Raw genomic sequence first — 22433 nt, forward strand, 5'->3', positions numbered from 1 at the left:
AATATTGTAAAACAATTATCCTCCAATTAAAAATTTTTTTAAAGATTTGAAAAATAATTTTAGTAAGAGCAAAAAGTCTTCTGTACCATTAATAATTAAAAATAAAACCATGTTTATTTCAATTACAAAAATGTTACTCCAGGGGCTAAATTGTTAATGTAAGGCTCCCAGAACTGAACTGGGTCCTTGGGAAACCCAGCCTGAGTATGGGGCCTTCTGGATCCGTCCTCCAAACCTGGACCTTACCTGGAGGGATTCTAACATGGTGGAAAGCATGGTCAATTGCCTGGGCCAACAGGTCTCTGGGTGATGCTGGACAAGGCGATGGAACGTTTCTGAGCCTCAGTTCCATCATACATAGATGGAGCTGGGTCTAGGAATACTTACCTTGCCATATTGTTGTGAGCCAACTTTGCCAAAATGCATGTGAGAGTTCACACTCGTGCTTGTTGTATCCAGCACACACATTAAAGGGACGGTCTCAGTAAGCCACCCCCACCCCCACCCGTCACATCCCTGGAATGGCTGAAATAAGTTTCAAATAAGCCTGGGATGATTCTGCTGCTTCTCTTTCAGGCGAAGTCTACTACAGAAGCAAATACCTGAGAAGTGATACCTACACTGCCAATATCGAAGCAAACAGGATTGTGGTGTCAGAATTCGGAACAATGGCCTATCCAGACCCCTGCAAAAACATATTTTCCAAGTAACTGTCCGCTTTATATCTAGTCCTGCTTTCCGATATCCCTGATGGCTGGGACAACCAGCGTTTGATCCTCTGACGGTGTGTTTAGGGTGGATGGAAAACTTCCCGTGATGGCCTTTGACCATGCAGCCTACATTCCTCTGGATCACTGATAGCAGCGAGGCAAAGAGCATCTGGCAGATTGTCAGATGTCCTCCACATGGCTGCTGGGAGAGCACTCTGAAATCACCTCTCAAAATTACAAACACACATTCCCTTCAGTCCAGAGAGGTGCTTGTTTGTTTCTGAAATGACAGACGTACAAGGTTATTCATGGCTGAATGATTTGTTATGATGAGGAACTGAAAATAACTCAGGTGATCACTAACAGAAGAATGTTAAATAAATCGCAGTAACGCTATACAGGAGAACACCAGGCAGATATAAAAGCACTGAGGATGCTCTCTATGTACTGAATGGCAGACTTCCAGGATATACTGCTAAGTGGGGAAAAAGGGGAAAAAAGTAAAGTGTAGAAAGAGCATCTAATATGCTGTAATTTGTGCTGTAAGGCAGGGGATATCTAGGTTTGTTTTTGAATGTGCAGAAAGCCTGGGAGAAGGCAGGGGCGAGGTAGGGAATCAACGGGAGGAAGGATGGGGGAGATTTTCAGTTGTATACATTTAAAATCATCTGGACGGTGACGCATATGAATGCCTTACACGTTTTGAATTGTTGGCCAGGGAATCAGGCCAGTGGTCATCATCTCCTCTCTGATACGCTTTATTTATTTATTTTTTTTTTCTGATACGCTTTAGACATAGAAGGGGTGCATTAGGGGTAGACTGGCCTGGAGAGGGAAGCTGGTTTCTCCTTCTCCAGAACTGACATCACCTCTCCAATCCCAGCTTCCAGCGCTGGGGGTCCGGCAAGCAGCAGGCTGGAAACACCTATTGCAGACGCGGGAGGAGCCAGGCGGCAGCGGGAGGGAAGGAATTGAAAACCGCAGCTTGTGCGGCATCCTCGCTGTTACAGTGATTGCCAGTAGGGGGAGCACTCACCAGTACACGCGGTCACGTCTTCCTGCTTTTGCGTTTGCCTGCTTCCCTGGTGGCTCAGGTTAAAGCGTCTGCCTGCAATGTGGGAGACCCGAGTTCCATCCCCTGGAGAGGGAAATGGCAACCCACTCCAGTATTCTTGCCTGGAGAATCCCATGGACGGAGGAGCCTGGAGGGCTACAGTCCACGGGGTCGCAAAGAGTCAGACACGACTGAGCCACTTCACTTCACTCTAATCAAATGATCAGTTCTTAACTCAGTTTACTTTCCTTTTTCAAAGAAACGAATTTCTTGGACAAAGTTGAGGTAACGAGGGTGGACTCTCATTCCTGCTCAAAGCAGAGATCAGCTGCTTTTCTAGTTTTGGGGGAGCCATCATGGGTATGTGTGTGATTTCTATAGGGCTTCTTAAAATGCTTGAGAACCATCCACCAGCTCTTGATGGCTCTGGTGGGGGAGACCTTTGGATGTGGGGAGCTGGGGAGGGCTCAGTGGGCAGCCTTGCTGTCCCGGCTGACTCCCTTCTTAGCTGATTGGATGTGGTGGTGCTTTGGGTTAACTCGATCGCTGGAGTGTCAGATTCCTCAAATGGCCAGTTGTGACCCAGCACTTTCCCTCCCTTAGTTGAAGTAGAGTGTTTTAAGTGGTAGGCAAACTAAAGCCATCTGGAGTAGAACCTTCCAGCTGAGCGGACACAGTGGTTGACTCGCTGACTTGCTTTCCTCCCCAGAGCTTTCTCCTACCTGTCCCACACCATCCCCGATTTCACAGACAACTGTCTGATCAACATCATGAGGTGTGGAGAAGACTTCTACGCGACCACAGAGACCAATTACATCAGGAAGATCAACCCCCAGACCCTGGAAACCCTGGAGAAGGTATCAATGACTCTATAAGCAGCCTCAGTGCCTGACTTAAGGAATGGACCCTCTGTGGGGAGGCCGGGAGGCTGCAGGCACTCAGAGAGGAGCCCCCTCTGATCCCCTTGTCTCAGGCATCTTAGCACTAGATTCTAAGCTTCCTGATGGCAGGACTCTGCCCTGTCATCTCTGTGTCTGAATTCATTCCTAGCACTCCCGTGACAAAGGAACACAAACTAGGTGGCTTAGGTCAACAGAAATGTATTCCCCCACCGTTCTGAAGGCTGGAAGTCTGAAATCAGGTGCCGGCAAGCCCTGTTGTCTCTGAAGCTTCTAGGGAAGGAAACTTCTTTGCCTCTTCCTGCTTCTGGCGGTCTCCCCTTGGTTTACAGATGCCTCGTTCCCATCTCTTGTAAAGATACAAATCACCCACCTTATTCCAGAATGACCTCATTTTAACCCTGTTTCCAAAATACAGACACGAGCGGTTAGGACTTGCTTCAGCTTGCCTTTTTGGAAGCTCCAGTTCGAGCCCCGACAGTGTGGACAGCCCTCAGCACTGAGTGGACCCGCAGTGGAAATGTGAATGGATGACAGTGCTGGGCTGTGCAGGACTCCCAGCAGCCCCGAAGAGGGAGGCGTGGGGCAGAGAGCACGGGTGCACGTCAGCGCCCACGCGGAGACCTTTCCTGGGCAGAAGCGGGTCTACGTTTTCGTGATCAGTAGACCCACTTCAGTTTTCTCCAGCTGCCTGTTCAAAGCCTTTATGTCTTTGTAACACATCTTAACGGTCTGTTAGAGGGAGTGCTTTTCTTAGCTATGAAATCACGTCCAGCTCCTCTGAAGCTAGGCAGCATAGGTCCAACTGAGGAGCGTTTTCCACAAAGCTGCAGAGAGGAATCACTAGGTGAGAAGGAGGTAGTGCCCGACTTTTCGGCTGAAGGTTGTGCTGTTCTCAGGGAGGAAGGGCGGATAGCTGGTTCCCTGGCCACCCCACTGTGCTATGGCTGTGGCCTGTTTGGAGTCGGGATCGTTACTGAGGTCGTTAGTCAATGTTTCCCTTTGACCAAATGCTTTTTGTAACCTCTCCGTTCCCAGAATAACCCTAGGAAAGAGGCCTGGGGATTTATGCCTCTGGGGGATACAAAAGGGGAGGATTTAAATGACTTCACCAGGGCCAGGATTAGCACTCAGGCTGCCTCTCTGCCCACGATGTTACTTGGAGCTCTCTGCGGTGAGGCATCGGGTTTCCACACCGAGGCCACCCGGCGGGGCCAGAGAGGAACAACCGTCAGAGAACACACGTAGCTCACCAAGCCCCCTGCAGCGTATGGGCTGTGGGAGCCCCCACGAGGTTACATCAGGTCGCAAGAGGAAGCATCTCCTTTAAAGGGAATGTCTGCCTTATTTTCAGGTTGGGAGACGTGCAAAAATAGCCGTCATCTCCCTGAGCCTGGAGTCAGGCAGCTCTTGGCGGGACTTCACCCTCTCCCCCTTTTCAAAGCAGCTGACTGTTGTGTTTTGCAGGTTGATTATCGTAAATACGTGGCTGTAAATCTGGCAACATCACATCCTCACTACGATGCTGCTGGAAATGTTCTCAACGTTGGTACATCCATCGTGGACAAGGGGAAGACAAAATATGTGATCTTTAAGATCCCTGCCACAGTCCCAGGTGGGTCATTCTGGGGCTGTGATGAGGCATGAACACCAAAGGTGGCTCTTTGGGAAGAGTTCTGGTTTTGTTTGATGGCACAACACTCAGCCTGATACTTGCCCACATCGATGACTCAGAGGACCATGGACTCGCTTTTCTCCTTTAGGAGAAAAGGGATGATGCTACGTTTCCTTTTGGAAGAAGTGAATCCCTTTGCTGTTCCAACCTCCTTTTCTTTCGATTCTTTTTCATTCTTTCATTAATTCATCCATTAATCATGTGTTTATCAATCTGTCCACTGATGTTGTCATCCATCCATCTATCCATCATCCATCCTTCCTTTCGTTCATTCGTTTTTTAGTTTTCTGATAAACCTCCATCTGTCAGGGCTGGGGAGCTCTCTCATCCCGGCCCCGAGAGCCAGGCTCCCCGGGTTGTTCAGGGAGCCCAGGCCTGCTGGCATCCTCTCCAGGCTCCGCCCTCCTCCCTGGGCCTTCTACACAGTCTTCACTCAGGCCCGGGAGTCTGGCACGGCGCCCAGGCTGACTGTGATTGCGCGTCCCTGCGGGGGAGAAGGGTGGGACTCCTAGCCCTTATTTGGGCAGGACCCTCTCGAAACCACACCCGGGAGACCAGGCCTCCGAGGGCGGCTGTGCGGGCTCCAGGGATGGTGCAGGACTGCGAGGGTGCTCAGCTAGACCTTCTGGTTTAGGAAGACGGGTTTCCATCTGAGATCGCTCCTGGCCCCTCCCTTATCATTCTGTAGAGCACCCCCAGTCCAGCAAATTCCAGGCTCCACTGGCAGACGGGAGTCCCTGGGTCACACGGTGCAGTGAGTGCTCTTGTTAAATGGAAGCCCCGTTAATTAAGCCAATAAAGGGATGCAGGGTCCGGCTCAGGATCCTAGAATGTCACACCTGAGGGTAGGCTAGCCATTTGAGTTTGCCACCTCATGTTCCTGAGGACCGGGAGCCCCAGGGGATCGGGTGACATCCCCATGGCTCACAGCAGGTTACCTCCGCACCTGCTCCAGGCTGGCGCTTCACCAGGATTCACACCTGCCTCCCGCCTCCCAGGCCAGGGTGCCTTTCCTTACCGTTTGCTTTGTGTTCCATTTGTTTAGTGAAGAAAAGACCTACCCCACAACCCGACAGCCTGCCTCCCACCAGCCAGCTGTTTACAGGGCGCACAGGTGGCCACGGGAACAGCGAGGACGCTTGCCTGTAACTCATTAATGTAACTCATTATAACCCAGCCCCAGGCCTGGGTGGGGAGGCCCTTTGGCCAGCGGGTGACTCATCCTTGCAGACGAATAAGGAAACCGAGCAGTCCCAAGCACCTTCGCGCTGGGTGCCGGGCGAGGTGCTTGGCCTCCTGCAGTATTTCCTTCAGATCCCCCCCTTCCCTCTAAGGGTTGTCCCTCCAAGAACAGAGGAGGTGGCCAGGCTGAGGGGACTGTGTCCTTTTGGCTTAGCCCTGTGCCTTTGGCTGTCCCAAGCCTCAGTTTCCCGTCTGTAAAATGGGAATCATACAGCCGACCTTGACTGTCACAGTCTATCACATCAGCACAGGCACTTGGGCTCACTCCTAGGGGTTTCAGAACAGGCAATGCCAAGAGAAATTCATAGAAACCCTGTGAGATGCATGTCAGACGATGGGCCTCAGCAACATGTCAAAGCTTAACCTTGGGAAGCTAGCCCACGGCCCGGGTGTGGCTCTGCTTAGTCGCTCAGTCGCATCCGACTGTTTGCGACCCCATGGACTGTAGCCCGCCAGGCTCCTCTGTCTGTGGGGATTGTCCATGGGGATTCTCCAGGCAGGAACACTGGAGTAGATTGCCATGCCTTGCTCCAGGGCATGGCCTGGAAGACTGACGGAAATACAGAGCCATGGGCCCCGCCCCACAGGCTGAGTCGGCCTCCACACTTTGTCGTGACCCCTAGACGATCTGCGTGCACGTGGAAGCTTGAGGAGCATTGCTCCAGAGTGGGAGTCGGCAAATGTTTTCTGTAAAGGGCCCCAGTGTAACTATTTGAGACTTTGCCGGCTGTGTGGTCTGTGCCACATCTGCTCGACTCTGAATCCTGAAGGCAAAGCAGCTGTGGACTCTGCAGGAGGCGGCAGCGTGGCCCACGCTCCAGATAAACCTTTATTTCGGAAGCAGGTGGAGGCCGGCTTAGCCCCAGGCCAGAGTTGCCGACACCTGGCCCTGAGGCCCAGAGGCCCAGGGGCCTTGAGCCTGGGGAGGTTTCAGACTAAACCAGCCCCCCGGGGGCGGATGGGGGGGAGGTCTGATCCCTGCCTCAGCCGGGCAGCAGCCCTTCGCCCGGTTTGCTGTCGACTCTCAAAGGTTCTCCTCAGTGGGGTGGGCTGAGGGGCTGGGCTGTGGGAGGCAGTGGCCCTGTGGTGTCCTTGGGGGGTGGTCAGGTCCCAGCTGCTTCAGAGGCTGGCTTCTCCCCAGGGGGCAGGAAGGAGGGCCGGAGCCCCCTGAAGGATGCGGAGGTCTTCTGTTCCATCGCCGCCCGCTCCCTCCTTTCCCCGAGCTATTACCACAGCTTCGGAGTCACCGAGAACTACGTCGTTTTCCTCGAGCAGCCTTTCAAGTTGGACATCCTCAAGATGGCCACGGCCTACATTCGGGGCGTGAGCTGGGCTTCCTGCCTGGCCTTCCACGGGGAGGACAAGGTAAGGCCCGGCCGGGGACCCCCCTGCAGCCCCAGGACAGCCAGAGCCAGCCTCCACTGGAATGCTCTTCCCCAGCTGGCTCCCTCCCCTGATGAATCCAGGTCTGGCTCTAAGGGCCCCCCACCAGCCCTGAGGTCCCCCTAGCTGTCACAGACCCCTCCCCACTACTAGGCTTTCTCCACCTCCCACCTCATTTTCCCAGTCGGGCTCAGCCATCATCCTTCACGTATTGTACATTTGGTCACTGACCCTTGGCCTCACCCTGACTGGACTATGAACTGCATGAAAGTGTCAGGGGTTTATCTCTCTAGTTCCCCCTGAAATGTGTCAGTGTTTGTGGCATGAGTGAGCTGGGCAGGGGGGCCATCAGGGGGCCAGCGGAAGTGGGTTTGCTCTGGGGAACCTGGAGCATCAGGGCCCCATAGGCCTCCAGGCTGCAGTGATCCCCCAGGGATCTCTGGCCCCAGAGAGTCCCCAGTGAGAGCCCCCGAGCCCTGGCAGGGCGTTGAATGCATTTGGAGAGTTTTCTGAGCAGTCCCTGCAGCTGACCCCAGGATTGGGTTTATGGGAAAGAAGTACCTGTCACTTCACCCTGTGTTCATCTCCCAAGCCCACTGTCCCTCCCCCTCTGCAACACTCAGCCCTCATCACCCCCGCTTAACTTCAGAGCTTGATTTTGGGGAAAGAGAGAAAGGGACGATGAGCCAGAGGAGGTGGCTGGAGTTGCCCCTCCCTCCTTTCAGAGGAGGATGGTCAGGCCAGAGCTGCCGAAAGAAAGAAAACACCCTTTCACCCTCGGATTAAGCAACTGGGGCTGCAGACGTGGCTAATTGCCACCCAGAGCAATACTGCCTGTGACACCCAGAAAGAATTGTGTGCGGAGGCCCACTGGGCTATCAGCTTGACTAGACCGGTCACTCGGCACCTTAGCCCTCCAGGGAAGCCCGGTTGCTGGGACAACCTGCAGTGGGCTGGGGTCAGGGGAGGGGGCCCAGGATGGGGCTTCAGGGGCTCTGGCCATGGGTGGGACCTGAGGAAGCTGAGAGGGCTGGCCCTGACTGGTTCTCCCCAACTTGGCCTTTGCCGGGGAGCTGGCCACTGCCGCCCACCTGGATCTCAGTCGAGTGAAGGTCAGAGAGAGGCTGCACTTTCAGGGGCCTCCCTGAAAGGTCCGGTCCTCCAGGTGAGGCTGAGACCCCGTGCGGCGAGGCTTCCCTCCTCCCCATGGCTTCTGGTGAGGTTTGCCCCCTGGAGTGGGACAGAGAAGCTCAGAAAGGGGAGGGGTTGCTTCAGGGTCCCAAGCAGGTGAATGGTTGGCTGGGCCTTGTCCCCCACCCGGTGCTGCAGCATGGGGCTGGCAGAGGGAGAGCTGAGCCCAGGCTGCAACTCCTTTCAGACTCACATCCACATCATCGACCGAAGGACGCGGAAGCCCGTGCTGGCCAAGTATCACACGGACCCCATGGTGGTGTTTCACCACGTCAACGCCTACGAAGAGGACGGCTGCCTCCTGTTCGACGTCATCGCCTATGAGGACGGCAGCCTCTACCAGCTCTTCTACTTGGCCAACCTGAACGAGGACTTCAAGGAGAACTCCAGGCTCACCTCCATGCCCACCCTCAAGAGGTTCGTGCTGCCCCTCCACGTGGACAAGGTAACGGCTTGAGTTCTGGGGGAGGTGAGCCCACTCGGGAAGTGGCTTTGGTCCTGATTTCATTGATATTGAAATTCAAAATGAGGTGTTCTCAGAGAAAGGCAGAAAATTCTTTCATTATTTTTCCAAATATTGAACATATTCATGGTAGAAATTTTAGAAAATATAGATTAAGTGGAAAGGAAAAAAATCACCATAAGCCCATTGCGAATATATTTGTATTGCCTCCCAAGTCTCTCTCTCTCCGTGGATAGACAAATAGACCGGAAGATATACATACATATTAGTATACAATGATAGATATGCATATAGCATGCATATTGTGTATATACATCACAGCTGTTAAAAAGCATGTGCAGTATGGTTTCCTTTTCTAAAGTTAATATATAGCATGGAAATATGTATTTCTTAATTTTAGAGAGAACATGGCACTGTGCATAATTTTTAACAGCTTTAATGAAATGTAACTCCCGTACCATACTATTCACCCATTTTCACTCATTTAAAGGGTACAGTTCAATGGCTTTTAGTATATTCACAGGGTTACGCTACAGTCAGTTTTAAAGTATTTTCATTTCCCCCAAAAGAGCCTCCCCCACTCCTTCCGCCCGCAGGTAACCACTGCCCTGCTTTCTGCCTCCGTGGATTTGCCTGTTTGAGACATTTCATAGGAATGGAAGCACACCATGAGCAGCCTTCTGTGGCTGGCTCCTTTCACTTAGCACGTTTTCAGAGTTCATCAGTGCTGTGACGTGTATCAGTGCTTCTTCTTTTCATGACTGAATATGTACATGCTATTTTTTGTGCTGCTTTCTGTCCTCCTCATGTATCTAAACATCTTTCCATGACATTAAATATTCTTCTGTGACATCATTTTAAATATTTGCCTGACAGTCTGCGGTGGGGATTCATCTCCTGATGTTGAACAGTCCTGTTCTTATATTCAAAATGACCACTGGGCCTGACATTACCACCAATTAGGGTGCTGCTGCCTAGGCTCTGGGCTTGGTTTTAAAGGCTACAGAGGCTTCTGGCTCCAGAACTTCCTTACTTCATGACTTAATGAATTTAAATGAAACCCAATTGAGTTCAATTCAATTTTGATGGCTCATCTGTACTGAACACACTCTCTGTACCAGGTACGTTGCTAAGCATTTTATTTTTTTTACCTCACTTAATGATCAAAACCTATGGGAGAGATCCACACGTTAGCCTCATTTTACAGATGAAGAAACTGAGGCTCAGAGAGGTTAAGAAATGTGCCCAAGGTCACATAGCCTGGTAGCAAAGCAAGACTGGCTCTGAGCCCTTCCTTGGAGCTGGTAAGGGGTACAACTCTGCAGATCTCCCCAGGGAGTCACGACCCCTCACAGGGGCCCCCTGCAGGCCGAGGGAACAGGAGACACTCCTACCTGCCCAGGGAGGCTTCCGCCACCCCCCAGACCCCTCCCAGCCAGAGGCCCTGGGGCCTGCATTTGAGCCCAGCTTTGTCAGACCACAGAGCCTGGTCTTTTCTCCTCTCCAGCATTTCCCCCATCTGCAGTCACTTGTGTTTATCTCTGTCATTCACTGTATTTCCTACCACTTCTGTTAAATTTACAAAATCATGTTTTCATTTAAATCAACTCACTCTTTCCCTAACTCATTTGGAAGGGAACCTATGACAACCCAGGGCAGAGCCAGCATTGCGTGCTGCCAAAGGAGGAAGCGATAAGCACGAAGTACTGTGATGAAGCACAGGTCCTGAGCACTGGCCTGATGCTGTTGCTCTTGCCAAGACCCGCTGTCTTCCTTAAAGAGAACACTGGGAAAAGTATTAAGTGTTAAGGGTATAGTGGCACCTAACTGAGACGCTCTCCTTGACCCAGTCAGGAAGATTGGAAGAGAAGGGATTAACTTTCTCCCAGTGTGATTCAGGGCTAACGAGTGAATGGCCATGCCCCACAGAATATCCACCGGAGCCCCTGGCCTTAGCGCCCCCCACTCTGGAAAGTTCCACAGTGCAGCGCTTGGAGCATTTCCTGGCTTCAGGGTGCAATGGGGGCGGGGTGGGGGGCTGTCACCCAGAGGGCAAGTCCTGAGGCCAACCCTTCCCCCTACCTCACAGACCTCAGCCTGGGGTGATGCACAGAGAGCAAGCACTCCCCCCCCCCCCCCCCCCCCCCCCGCCCCGGCCATGCCCGCACTGCTGGATTCTTCAACCTCTTAACAAGCCCGACAAACAATCTGCTTCCTTGGAACCAAGCTAAGAAGTTTAGCCTGTACAGTTTAAACAGGCGCTGCTTGAACCATCTGCAAAGAAAAGTGAGCGCTGGGAAGGGTAGCTCTGGCCACGCTTCTTAATTGCTATTTATTGTCCCTTAAAAAAGTCTTCTTGCTTCACTGCATGTGGACAGGGGAAGGCTGAGCAGGCAGCAGACACGCCTGTGTGTTCAGGTCCAGCAGCTCCGATTCCATCCCACCCACAGTCTACATTACGGAGGGGCCTCGGGGCGGGCAATGCCGCATTTTCTCAAATGCCCTTCATCCTGGTGCCTTTGCACGCCGCTGTCCCTCTGTCGTCCTCTTTCCATGAGTCCTCCATTCTCGTCCCGGCTGCAGGTCGGACTGGCCTGGGGCCTCCAGGACCACCAGTCCAGTGAAGGCAGAAACTCCAGGGGATGGGTCGGGGTGGGCATGGCTCCCAGGCACCCCCAATACCCACCCCAGGATCCTAGTTCCTGCTCATCCTTCAGGCCTGGCGTCCTGACTCCCTCAGTGGGTTTGTACATTCCAGTGGCACCTACCGCTCTTTGCTCACATTGATCCCAGGAGTAATGAGCTTGTTGGGTCACCTCTTCTGTGAAAGCTCTCAGGGGGCCCGGACTCTTGGTCTTGTCAGCCATTTATCCCCTGCGCCCATCACAGGGTCTGGCTCTCAGCGGGTTCTCTTGAAGCCCTTAGATATTTTAAATGAATGAATGAGAAAGGTGATGCAGGTTCTCTCAAAGGACACAAGGCCTTCCTTTAGCATTTGGAACACTTCCAAAGTGGAAAGCGCCTTCCACGTAGAATGGGCTAAAGTGAATGAAGTGTGTTCAGAAGTCTGAGGCCTCCCAGCTGTCCCAGAATCTCTGGCATTTGGGCCAGCTGGGGTCAGAGGAAGGAGAGGCCTGTTGGTACCCTTGGCCTGTTTGTTAGTGTGGTGTGGGGGTTGTCTAAGGCGAGGCTGGGCCTCCAGGGGCTTGGGTGGTGTGGCCTGTCTGTGCCAGCTGCCCTGCCCTCACCCTGCAGGGCTCCGTGCGCTGCCATGGGGGTGGCATCTTCAACCTCAAAGGGGTGGCTCCAACTCCTGGCTCCGTGGATTTGGTTTGTCTTGTGTTCAGATAGCAAGAGAAGCCCCATTCCTCGAGGGTCCCTTCTGCGCTGGGCCCTCTGTTAGATGCCTTTTTTTCTCTTAGATCCAGGCCAGAGGGGCCCCTGTTCTGGCTTTTCTCCAGTGGCCCTTCTCCACAGGGTGAGGAACCCACGGGGCCACAGGGTGCCCACCCAGAAGGGCACCCTCCCGACCCCAGCCGTAACCTGGGATGCCTGAGTTCCTTGCCCAGATGTCCCACACCTGCCTCCTGCCTGCCTCTGTCCTCCTGAGGGCAGACAGAGCTGCCAGTGTGTCAGCCTCAGGCCCACGAGGAAGCCGGGGAGGCCAGGGCTTCCATGCAGGGAGGAGAAGAGAGGGTGGGGAGCCTGGGCCCAGAGGCCGGCCTTCATTCTCCCCTGCAGCCCACTCCAGAAGGCCAAGGAGTCCTGGAATTCTAAATTCACAGGCGTCCTTCCAGACCCAGCACTGTGCACTAGAAAGCTGGTGCGATGAGGCAACCTCTCTGTCCAACACAGTAGCCGCTGGACTGGATGCCTGGGCTATGGAAACGCAGCCAGTGAAGCCAAGGAATAGAATTTTAAATTTTACTGAACTTAAATTTAAATAGCCACCTGTGGCTGGAGGTGGTTGCCTCACCCGGACAGCACAGTTCCACAACAAGTTGAAGCTCTGTGTATAAAGGAAGGGAAGATAAAATGGTGTTTGACTTAACCGTTCAGTATGTGTGGACACAGGGTTGGCGGGCCTCTGTGCTCATCCTGGGTCCTGCAAATGTTGCATGCGTGCCGAGTCACTTCGGTCGTGTCCGCCTCTGTGCGACCCCATGGACTGTGGCCCACCAGGCTCCTCTGTCCATGGGGGTTCTCCAGGCAAGAATACTGGAGTGGGCTGCCATGCCCCCCTCAAATGTGTGGGGCTGTGTAATGGTCAGCATGCTCCTCACCGAATCTGCATGTGAGTGCTTGAAGTTATTTGTCATCCCCATAACAACAGATGAGAGAGAAAGTAACGTGCCCAACGTCGCAGAATCATCGTAGCTGGGATTTGCATGCTTGTCTGTCTCATTCCAAGTTACTAACTACAGTGGGTTTGGCCCTGGACCAGGTGTTTTCATAACCATTATTTAACTTAATCCTACTCACGGTGTTCAGACGCCAGTTGAAGGAACCTTCGCTTGCACTCGCCAACTGTCCAGAAGTTACAGATTGCCCCCAGTTTTACAAACGAGGAAGCAGGCTCCAGTTCACCTAGTCTCAGGGAGGCCTGCTCGAACTCACGAAGAAACCTATAGAGTCAGATTTCACACCCAGGACTGCCAAACTTCAAAGCCAGTGTTTTCTGGGGATGACTGAGATTAACTGTTCTTCCTGGGAGGTCCCCCGCATTGAAGAATTTCAAAGCCAGTCTGCAAGATTTTATTGAATTCTGGCTGGAGAGCGATTTCTTCCCAAAGTCAAGCACACTGGCCACAGAAAGCAGCCGAGTCATGCTCGTTACTGCTGTGTGTGGAAAAATTCACAGTCCATGCCTCAACCAGTCTGACCAGTTTCATGCTGGAGCTAGAAAACATGTCTGCAGACTGCCTCCCTGAGAATCAAGCCCAGGACATGCACCAGAGGCCCATGGCTGCTGCCTCGTGACTGCAAGGCAACGGGCAGGGCCTCTCACTGTCTGTGAGGCTGTGCGCACAGGCGGAGGCAAACAAGAGCTGCTCCCAACAAGACGCCCAATGTGCTGGGCGCTGGACGGCTGTTGCACGCCCTTTGTCTGATTCTTACAACCACCTGCAAAGCACATGTTCTGCCTCTCGAGAGTTGAAGGAAAAGCTCATTAAGGCATACATTCACGCATTCCTTTAGCAGTTGCTTCTTAGGAGCTGCCTGTGTGCTGTGCACACGCTGAAATGCGGTCACTGTCTTCACAGGGAAGACAGCATCAGAGAAGGAACCAGGTCCATAAAGGAGATGATTACAGCGTGGGACAGACACCTTGGAGACACTGCATACTGGGCTGTCAGGGAAAGGGACGTTGGAGCTGAGACCTATGGGAGGGGATGGACCAGCCTCAGGGCCTTTGCCCCTGCTACGCCTCTGCGGGCAGTGCTTCTGCTTCTCAGCAGAAGAACCGCAGTGTGGAGGTCTGGGCTCAGCTTCCGCTCCCCTACTGTGACCTTGGGCAAGCCACTTTCCTACCCTGGGCCTCAGTTTCCTCCTCTGTCTACTGGGATTGCACTAAACACATCTCAAAATTCAGCTTCTAAGATGCAGTAAATGTCCTGCCTTCCTAGCAAAAAGCTCCTGTTGTTCAAATTTGTTGCTGTTGGGTATTCGCTAAGTCGTGTCCAACTCTTTTGTGACCCCATGGACTTTAACTCACCAGGCTCCTCTGTCCATGGGGTTCTTTCAGGCAAGAATACTGGAGTGGGTTGCCATTTATCGATTTGTTTTAATAATAAAAACTTGTTTGGAGACATTTGGAAAGTCAAGAAAAGTTTAAATGAGAAGTCAGGCATGACAGTAATTCTCCTCCTGGAATTTCACAGATCCTGGTGGTCTTGTTCCTCGTCCCCCTCCCAAGTGCCCAACCTGAACTCACCTGCCAGGGGTAGTGGCAATAATAATAATAATATAATAATACAATTATGTGATCAACAGCAGTTAACATTTATTTAGCACTTACTGTTAACCTGGCCTTCTTGTAAGCCAACAGCATGGGTTATTTTATTTAATTTGCATGATAACTCGGAGATGCATATGCTATTCATACAATGCTTGTGCTATACCTCATTATACAGGTGGGGAAACTGAACTTCAGAGATGTCAAGTAACTTGTTCAAGTACCATGGCAAGTGTGTGGGACACAGAGAGTAACTGCTGCTCGACAGATATTTAATTGATTGTGTTACATCTCTCTCCCAGGTTAAAGTACTAAACCAAGTCGTGACTGTCACTTAAGACCAAGAGATGTCCTTCATAGATCTTCTTTCCTCCCAAGTAATTTTTATCTGTTTGTTTTTCTTTCCTGCTTGTTTGTTTGTTTTTCTCCTATTTTTTCATAGAAGAAATACTGAAAATCTGGAAAGACATAGACAAAGAAATTAAAGTCTCCATCACCCACTGCATGCTCTATTGTTACTATTTGGCACATTTCTCCCAGGCTCTTTTCAATGTGATTTCTTTTCTTTTTGGATACGGCTGAGCTCAGACCGTGTCTGCAGTTCTCTCTGCTGCTCTTTCACTCGGTGTTTCCCGTGTTATTATGAACTCTTTATAAACACCTTTTTAATAACTGATGCAGCCTTTGACAAGTGAATCATAGAGTATTTAAAAAGCGAGAACTTATAAGAACTTATAAGTACATCATTTCAGTAATAAGTACATCCATTTCACCTGTGAGGGATCAGGCAGCCCAGAGCAGAAGAAAAGTTCTAGGCTTTCGGAGCCCCTTTCCACAACCTACCAGCTTTGCCTTCTTCAGGGAGTCATCTCCAGTCCCCGATTCTCATTTTTAACTGAGAACACCAATCATGTGATAGCTGCTTCCTGTGGCTACCGTGAGGCCAAAACCAGATGACAGACACTGAAGCATTCTTTTAAACATGCGCACATAGAGCAAGTGTTTGCTCTGGACAACGTTTTGATTTATTTGGAAAAACTGATCTCTTTCAGAATGCAGAAGTGGGCTCCAATTTAATCAACCTGTCGTCCACAACAGCACGAGCCCTAAAGGAGAAAGATGGCCAAGTCTACTGTCAGCCGGAGTTGCTCTACGAAGGTAAAGCGCAGCTTCTCTCCTGCGTTTAGAGTAAGGGGTGAATGTCCTCTGTACGTAACGCCTCCTTCCAGTGCAAAGGAGCTGTGTGTGGACCAGGGAGGGAAAGGAAGGCTGTGGGGCACTAGGCATTGTATTGGAGACCCTTCTCTCTCATGCACCTTCACACCCCTCCCAGCACTGGGGTGGTCTCTAGACCCAGGAACTTTCATGGCTGGCCTTTTGAATGCTGCCATGTAATTTTTTGCTTTCTTTTAAAACATTTATTTATTTATTGCATTTAAATTTTTGTACACTTTTTAAAGGTTACTTTCCGCTTAATTGTTCCAAAATATTGGCTCTGTTCCCCATGTTGTACAATCGTCCTTGAGCCTGTCTTACATCCAACAGTCTGTACTTCCTTCCCTCTCCCCACCCCTGTATCACCCCCTCCTCCCCCCTCCCTGGTAACCACCAACTTGTTCTCTGTCTCAAATGCTGCCGTGCATTTGCAAAAAATGCTCGACATCACTCATTATTAGAGAAATGGAAATCAAGACTGCAGGGAGGTATCAGCTCACACCGGTCAGAATGGCCATCATCAGGCCAAAAAACACAAATCTATAAAAATAAATGCTGGGGAAAAAAAATAAATAAATGCTGGAGAGGGTATGGAGAAAAGGAACCCCCTCTTGCACAGCTGGTGGGAATGTGACCTGATTCAGCCTCTATGGGACACAGTATGGAGATGTCTTTGAAAACCAGGCATAAAACCACCATGTGGCGCAGCGATCCCACTGCAGGGCCTGCGCCTGAGGAGACCGCAGTTCCGAGGCTGCCGAGTGCTGGACAGCACGGCGTACGCGGGTCTCCGCCGGGGCGCACTGAGGGCGCCCTGCAGGACAGGTGCTGTCTCCTCTGGTGGCCAGAGGAGAAAGCTGGGCCTCAGAAAGGCTGTGTGACATGCAGAACGTAAAGCCCCTCGGAGAGAAGCCACAGCCCCCGGAGCAAGGCTTCCCAGCCCAGCGCTGCAGACGCGGGGCGGAGGGGGCGGCCCTGGGCATTGCAGCTGTTGAGCAGCGTCCGGGGCCTGCAACCCGACTGAGAACCACTGTCTTAGAGCAGAAGTCTGTGAAGCAGGGGCTGTGCCCCTGTGCTCAGGCTTGTCACCAGCACGAGACAGGAACCTGGCTCAGAGCAGGCTGTGCTCAGTACGCAGGTGAGGAGTGAACTGGCCTGCCCAGGACATGGCTGGGGAGTGGAGGAGCCGGGCTCCAGGGGCCCGGCTCCCCACATCGTTGCCCCATGCCACGGGGCAGGGACTTAGAAATTTAATTTGACACAGCAGACATATGTAAATATGTATACATGGACATGGATGAAATGTGAAGGCTTTTTTGGATTACAAAAGTTATAGATGTAATGAAATTTTCACATGAGAAACTTAGAATGGAAAATATAAACTATGAGCCACAATAAGGAAGTTATCACTCCAGTAGCATTCCTAAACTTTTCCTCTACATTTATAGCATAGTGGTGATAATTCTCTAAGCAGCCTTTTACATCTAATGTTATGATGGGGACATTTCCCCATGTTACTAAAATTCTTTGTAAATATTCCTTTTTATTATACGATTTCATGAGATTTATTTAAATATTCCCCACTGATGCTTCCTCCACGCTTCAGAAGTCTCTGTTCACACCCACAAACATTTGCAGGCACATACTTTTTTTTTAAGAGCTTTTAAAAAGTTGCAGTGGCCTCTGATTTTAATCATGTAATTCTGTTTGATTTCTATCTTGGATAATTAAAGATGTTTATACACTTAAAAACCAAGGTCTATCTTACCTTGCTCCCGAAGCTTCTAATGGAGCTGGGGTAATTATCCCAGGTTCCCTCCTCCTGCCCTTTGACCACCCTTGATCCAACTCAGGGCCTGACAGGAGTTCAGGGATCCTGGCTTGGGAGCCATTTTTGTAGAAAGGATGCCTGGCCTGGATGCCACGAAGGGCGGGTGGTCCCAGCCCTCCTGAAGGGGGCTCTGTCAGCCGTGTCATCTCTCTCCAGGCTTAGAACTGCCTCGGATCAATTATGCCCACAATGGGAAGCCATACCGCTATGTCTTTGCGGCTGGAGTCCAGTGGAGCCCCATCCCAACCAAGGTACTGGTCCCCGGCGGGTGGCAGCCTGGGATGGTCATGTCTGTCTGCAAAGCTGAGTTCTCAGGGATGTCAGGACTGAGATGCCCTTGGGGATGGGGGTAGGTCAGAGAGTGAGGTCAGTGTGGGACAAAATACGCTTGAAGCAACGACGGAGCATCCAGGAGAGGGAACTGCACCTAATGGGCTGCACTTAAGACGTGGCGGCCGGAGTTTACCCATAGATTTCTTTTTTTTTTTTTTTTTTTTCTACCCATAGATTTCTTTATCAGATGCATGTGTATTGAGCACCAGCTTAGGCACCCAGGAAAAGCAAGTGAACAGGAGGATCCTGCTTCCTGCCCTCAAGGAACTCTTTGTCCCAGGCAGGGAAGGTAGAGCTGAAACTTGGAGGATTTATTTTGCTTTAAAAAATTTTTTTATTCAAGTATAGTGGCTCAGTGGTAAAGAATTCACCTGCCAATGTAGGAGTCGAGGGTTCAATCCCTGGGTCTGGAAGATCCCCTGGAGAAAGAAATGGGAACCCACTCCAGTGTTCTTACGTGGGAAATCTCATGGACAGAGGAGCCTGGCAGGCTACAGTCCATGGGGTCGCAGAGTCGGACACGACTTGGCAACTCAACAACTGTAACAACGGGGCTGATGTTCAGTTTCAGGTGTTCAGCACAGCGGTTCATATTTGGTTCTTAAACTGCTATTTGTTGAACACTTGCTGTTTCCCAGGGACCATGCTGAGTGCTGTACAGACATCACTTTTCCTTAGTAGCTTCAGGTTTTAGTAGGAAAATGGGAAATCTTTTTTTAAAAAACACGAGCAGTGGAGGAATGTACAATGAGAAAAATTAAGGTTCCTACACGCACATGCACACGCCCCGAGTCACTCCCCATTAATCCCACACCCTAAGGGGAAAGAGGCTTATTAGAGACAGAGAGAGGCCAGGGACTCGAGCTTGGAAAGCAATAAAGAAAGCACATTATGCTTTAAAGGCTGGGCATTGAATATGTTAGATTATCTGATATGTATAAAATTTGCAATATAGTGCCCAATACCAGATAAATCCAGGGTTCTTATGTCTTAAAGAATTCAAAGCGTATATCAGCTCTGCTGTGGCGGGAGGACCTTAGCTTAAAGTTGGAGAAGGAAGGGAGCTGCTTTCCTTTCTGTTTTTGTGCGGACCAGAGGCAGGTGTCATCTGGGGCCTGTGCTCGCTAGTGTGAGGTCCCCATCTGAGGTGCTCACCCCTTCTCTGGGGCCTTGACGCCTTCCTATTCGCTGGGAATGAGCACACTCTGCAACCATTCATTTCGCATTTCTCCACTTTGCATGAGCAGATAATAAAATACGACATTCTCACCAAGTCCTCCTTGAAGTGGGGAGAGGAACACTGCTGGCCGGCGGAGCCCCTGTTCGTGCCCACACCGGGTGCCAAGGACGAGGATGATGGTAAGGCCCGGGAAGGGCAACCGGCCTGCTGCACTGTGCTTCTGGTCACCCCGCAAACCAAGATACCGTTCGGGGGCAGCGACTCCGCCCTCAGCACACAGCTGGTGCAGCCATGCTTTGAAGTCCAGGCGGTTCTGAGTGCAAAGCGGTAGGGCGAGGGAATCCCCAAGCCCACCCCCGCTTCTGACATCAGCTGCAAGTTCAGGGGTCCCCAAGACCACCCTCAGCTTCAGTAGGAGCACCCACAGAACACACTGAAAGCTATTACACTCGCGGTGACGAGTTATCTCAGCGGAAGGGTACAGACTGAAAAAGAAAAGGCGAGTGGGATGGAATCCCGGAGAGTCCCATGGGTGGTCTCCGGTGGTCCTCCCTGTGGGAGTCACGGACCACTCCCACTCCCCCAAAGACCCCCACGGAGCGAGGCCAACCAGGGGTGCTCCCTCAGCCTCGGAGCCTGTGTGGGGCGTGGTCGCGCCGACCGTGCTGACTTCTAGTCTTCGCCCCTCTGGAGGTCGAGCTGACGGCTGTGGCCCAAGTGCTAAACTGCTTCCGGCGTGTCCCACTCTTTGCGTGCCCATGGGCGGTCACCCACCAGGCTCCTCTGTCCATGGGATTCTCCAGGCAGGAACACTGGAGTGGGTTGCCGTGCCCTCCTCCGGGGGATCTTCCTGACCCAGGGATCCAACCTGCATCTGTATGTCTCCTGCATTGGCAGGCGAGACCTTTACCACTAGTGCCTCATGGGAAGCCCTGTGGCCCAAGGCCTCCTCTGAATCACTTTGCTAGGCCAGGTTGGATGGCACGGCCTCAGGTAAACAAAGACTCTCTCATCAGACCAACAGTCCAAGGACTCAGGCGACATCTCCCAGGGGCAGAAGGAGAGACCTCCTTTTGGGGGAGACTAACACAAAAGCCCACTTCCTTTCCACAGGGCAACACTGCCCTGACCCAGAGTGTGGAATTTTGGTTTTAAAATTCATTGTGGTGGCTGGGTCAGAACTTGTAACTCCTCTGAGCACATAAACTTTCCAGAAAGTGAAAGTGAAGTCGCTCAGTCATGTCTGATTCTTTATGACCCCATGGACTGTAGCCTGCCAGGCTCCTCTGTCCATGGGATTTTCCAGGCAACAATACTGGAGTGGGCTGCCATTTCCTTCTCCAGGGGATCTTCCCAACCCAGGTATCAAACCCAGGTCTCCCGCATTGTAGGCAGATGCTTTTTACTGTCTGAGCCACAGGGAGCCCTTCGAAAAGCTCGTGGGATTCCTCTCTTGTACAGGTTTCCACCTGACCAAAAGGTCCTTTCCCTCCTTGATTTTGCCCCAGAAATGCCCTGCCCATCCCCCTGGGGATGTCAAGGAGGGTAACTAGAAGCTTAGGTGGGGCTGCCAACACCTGGGGGGAGGCAGGCTGCCCGCTGAGCCTGCCAGCTGCTCCCCTCGGGTGAGAAGGGAGTGGCTTTCTACCTGGGAGTGTCTCCCTATTGACCTTCACGGCACAGCGTGCCAGGCAGGGGGCCTGTGTCACTGTCGCCTCTAAGGTGGGAAACAGTTGGTGCCACCTCCTGCCAAGGCTGGCCTCCCCCAGGTTGGGCATGTACGCCCTGCAGATTCTCCTGTGGACAGGAAGCAGCCTTGTCTTCATTCCACCAGGGGAAAGGCTCGGAGCGTGAGGTCACTTACCCACGGTTGCACACCCAGTACATACACAGGGGAGGGTTTGAGTCCAAGCTGATTTGACCTCAGCTGTGCTCAGTTCCTGGAACCCCGGAGGCCTCGGGAAGAATCAGGAATATTTTCTGGAAGTTTATTGCTCTTTTTTGTTTAGCCCTCTGTCCCTTTGAGAGTGAATATTTAGACTATTCTCATTTCACAAAGGGGAAAGCTGCACACACATGAGGTGGATTGGACTTATTCAAATACCACTTGAATGCGGCTGGTCTGAGTTTAGGCTAAGTGCAGTGTTAAAGCTGATTCACTGTAACTGGAATTTCTAAATAGTAGGAAAATAGCCATTCTTCTGTATATGCAATAATTCACAAAGTGCTTTCATAACTGACCGTGCAAGATCCTCTCAGCAACCCCCTGAGAGTGGGGAGGATTATCCCCACTCTACAGATGAAGAGACTGAGGCTCAGAAAGGTGAAGGGACAAGCCCACCCAAGCCTTCTGATTTCCCTGGCCTTTCCCTTCAGCTCACACAGAATATCAGATTCACTTCCCTTCTGTTTGGATTCAGTTCAGTCTCTCAGTCGTGTCTGACTCTTTGCGACCCCATGAATCACAGCACACCAGGCCTCCCTGTCCATCACCAACTCCTGGAGTTCACTCAAACTCACGTCCATTGAGTTGGTGATGCCATCCAGCCATCTCATCCTCTGTCGTCCCCTTCTCCTCCTTCCCCCAATCCCTCCCAGCATCAGGGTCTTTTCCAATGAGTCAACTCTTCGCATTAGGTACAGTCAAAGAACAGGGAGACAGAGCTGAGAAACTTAGCCCCCACCCCGGCTGGAAGAGGTTCGAGGCTGTGCTTTTAAAAAATGTCTCTCTTTGTTTCCCCAAAGGGATTATCTTATCGGCAATAGTCTCTACCGATCCCCAGAAGTCGCCTTTTCTGCTGGTTCTCGATGCCAGAACTTTTACGGAACTGGCCCGTGCATCCATCGATGTGGAGATGCACCTGGATATCCACGGGCTGTTCATCCCAGACGCAGGCTGGGACCTGGGGAAGCAGGCCCCTTCCCGGGAGGCGCCGGCCAGGGCTGCCGCCGGACGAGCGGCCCCACAGACCTGACAGCCTGGAGGCTTTGGTCCTGGGGACCAGCTCTGCCCAGCTCACGGCTGGTCCCGTCCCAGGCGAGGTGCAGGAGAGGTGGTCCTTCGTTCCATTTCGCACTTATTCTTTCTGCAGCTGCTTTGAGTCAAGGTTCTGAAAACAGAACTTGTCAGTATCTTTTCTCTTATTTTATTTTGGCCCTGAGGACCTTGCTTGAAAGTCAATCAAATATTTCTTGATTAGCTCTAGCCCTTCTAAGAAAGCCCCCTTCCTTGAGTACAAAGACCGTGACCATGAATCAGAAACTGTATTGTCACATAATCGTCCCTAGAATGGGCACATAT

General features: G+C 51.7%; 1 protein-coding gene across 1 annotated transcript in view; it reads left to right on the forward strand.

The window, feature by feature from the left end:
* Positions 1–22281, forward strand: part of BCO1 (beta-carotene oxygenase 1) — a 29549-nt gene extending 7268 nt beyond the window's left edge. Inside the window, 9 exon segments of the mRNA NM_001308571.1 lie at positions 577–706; positions 2474–2621; positions 4131–4278; positions 6722–6945; positions 8342–8599; positions 15626–15731; positions 17776–17870; positions 19200–19311; positions 21878–22281. Coding sequence (NP_001295500.1) covers positions 577–706; positions 2474–2621; positions 4131–4278; positions 6722–6945; positions 8342–8599; positions 15626–15731; positions 17776–17870; positions 19200–19311; positions 21878–22107 — 1451 coding nt within the window. The 3' untranslated portion in view covers positions 22108–22281.
* The last annotated feature ends 152 nt before the right edge of the window (positions 22282–22433 follow it).

Source organism: Ovis aries, chromosome 14 (genome assembly GCF_016772045.2).
Source record: "Ovis aries strain OAR_USU_Benz2616 breed Rambouillet chromosome 14, ARS-UI_Ramb_v3.0, whole genome shotgun sequence".
NCBI lineage: Eukaryota > Metazoa > Chordata > Mammalia > Artiodactyla > Bovidae > Ovis > Ovis aries.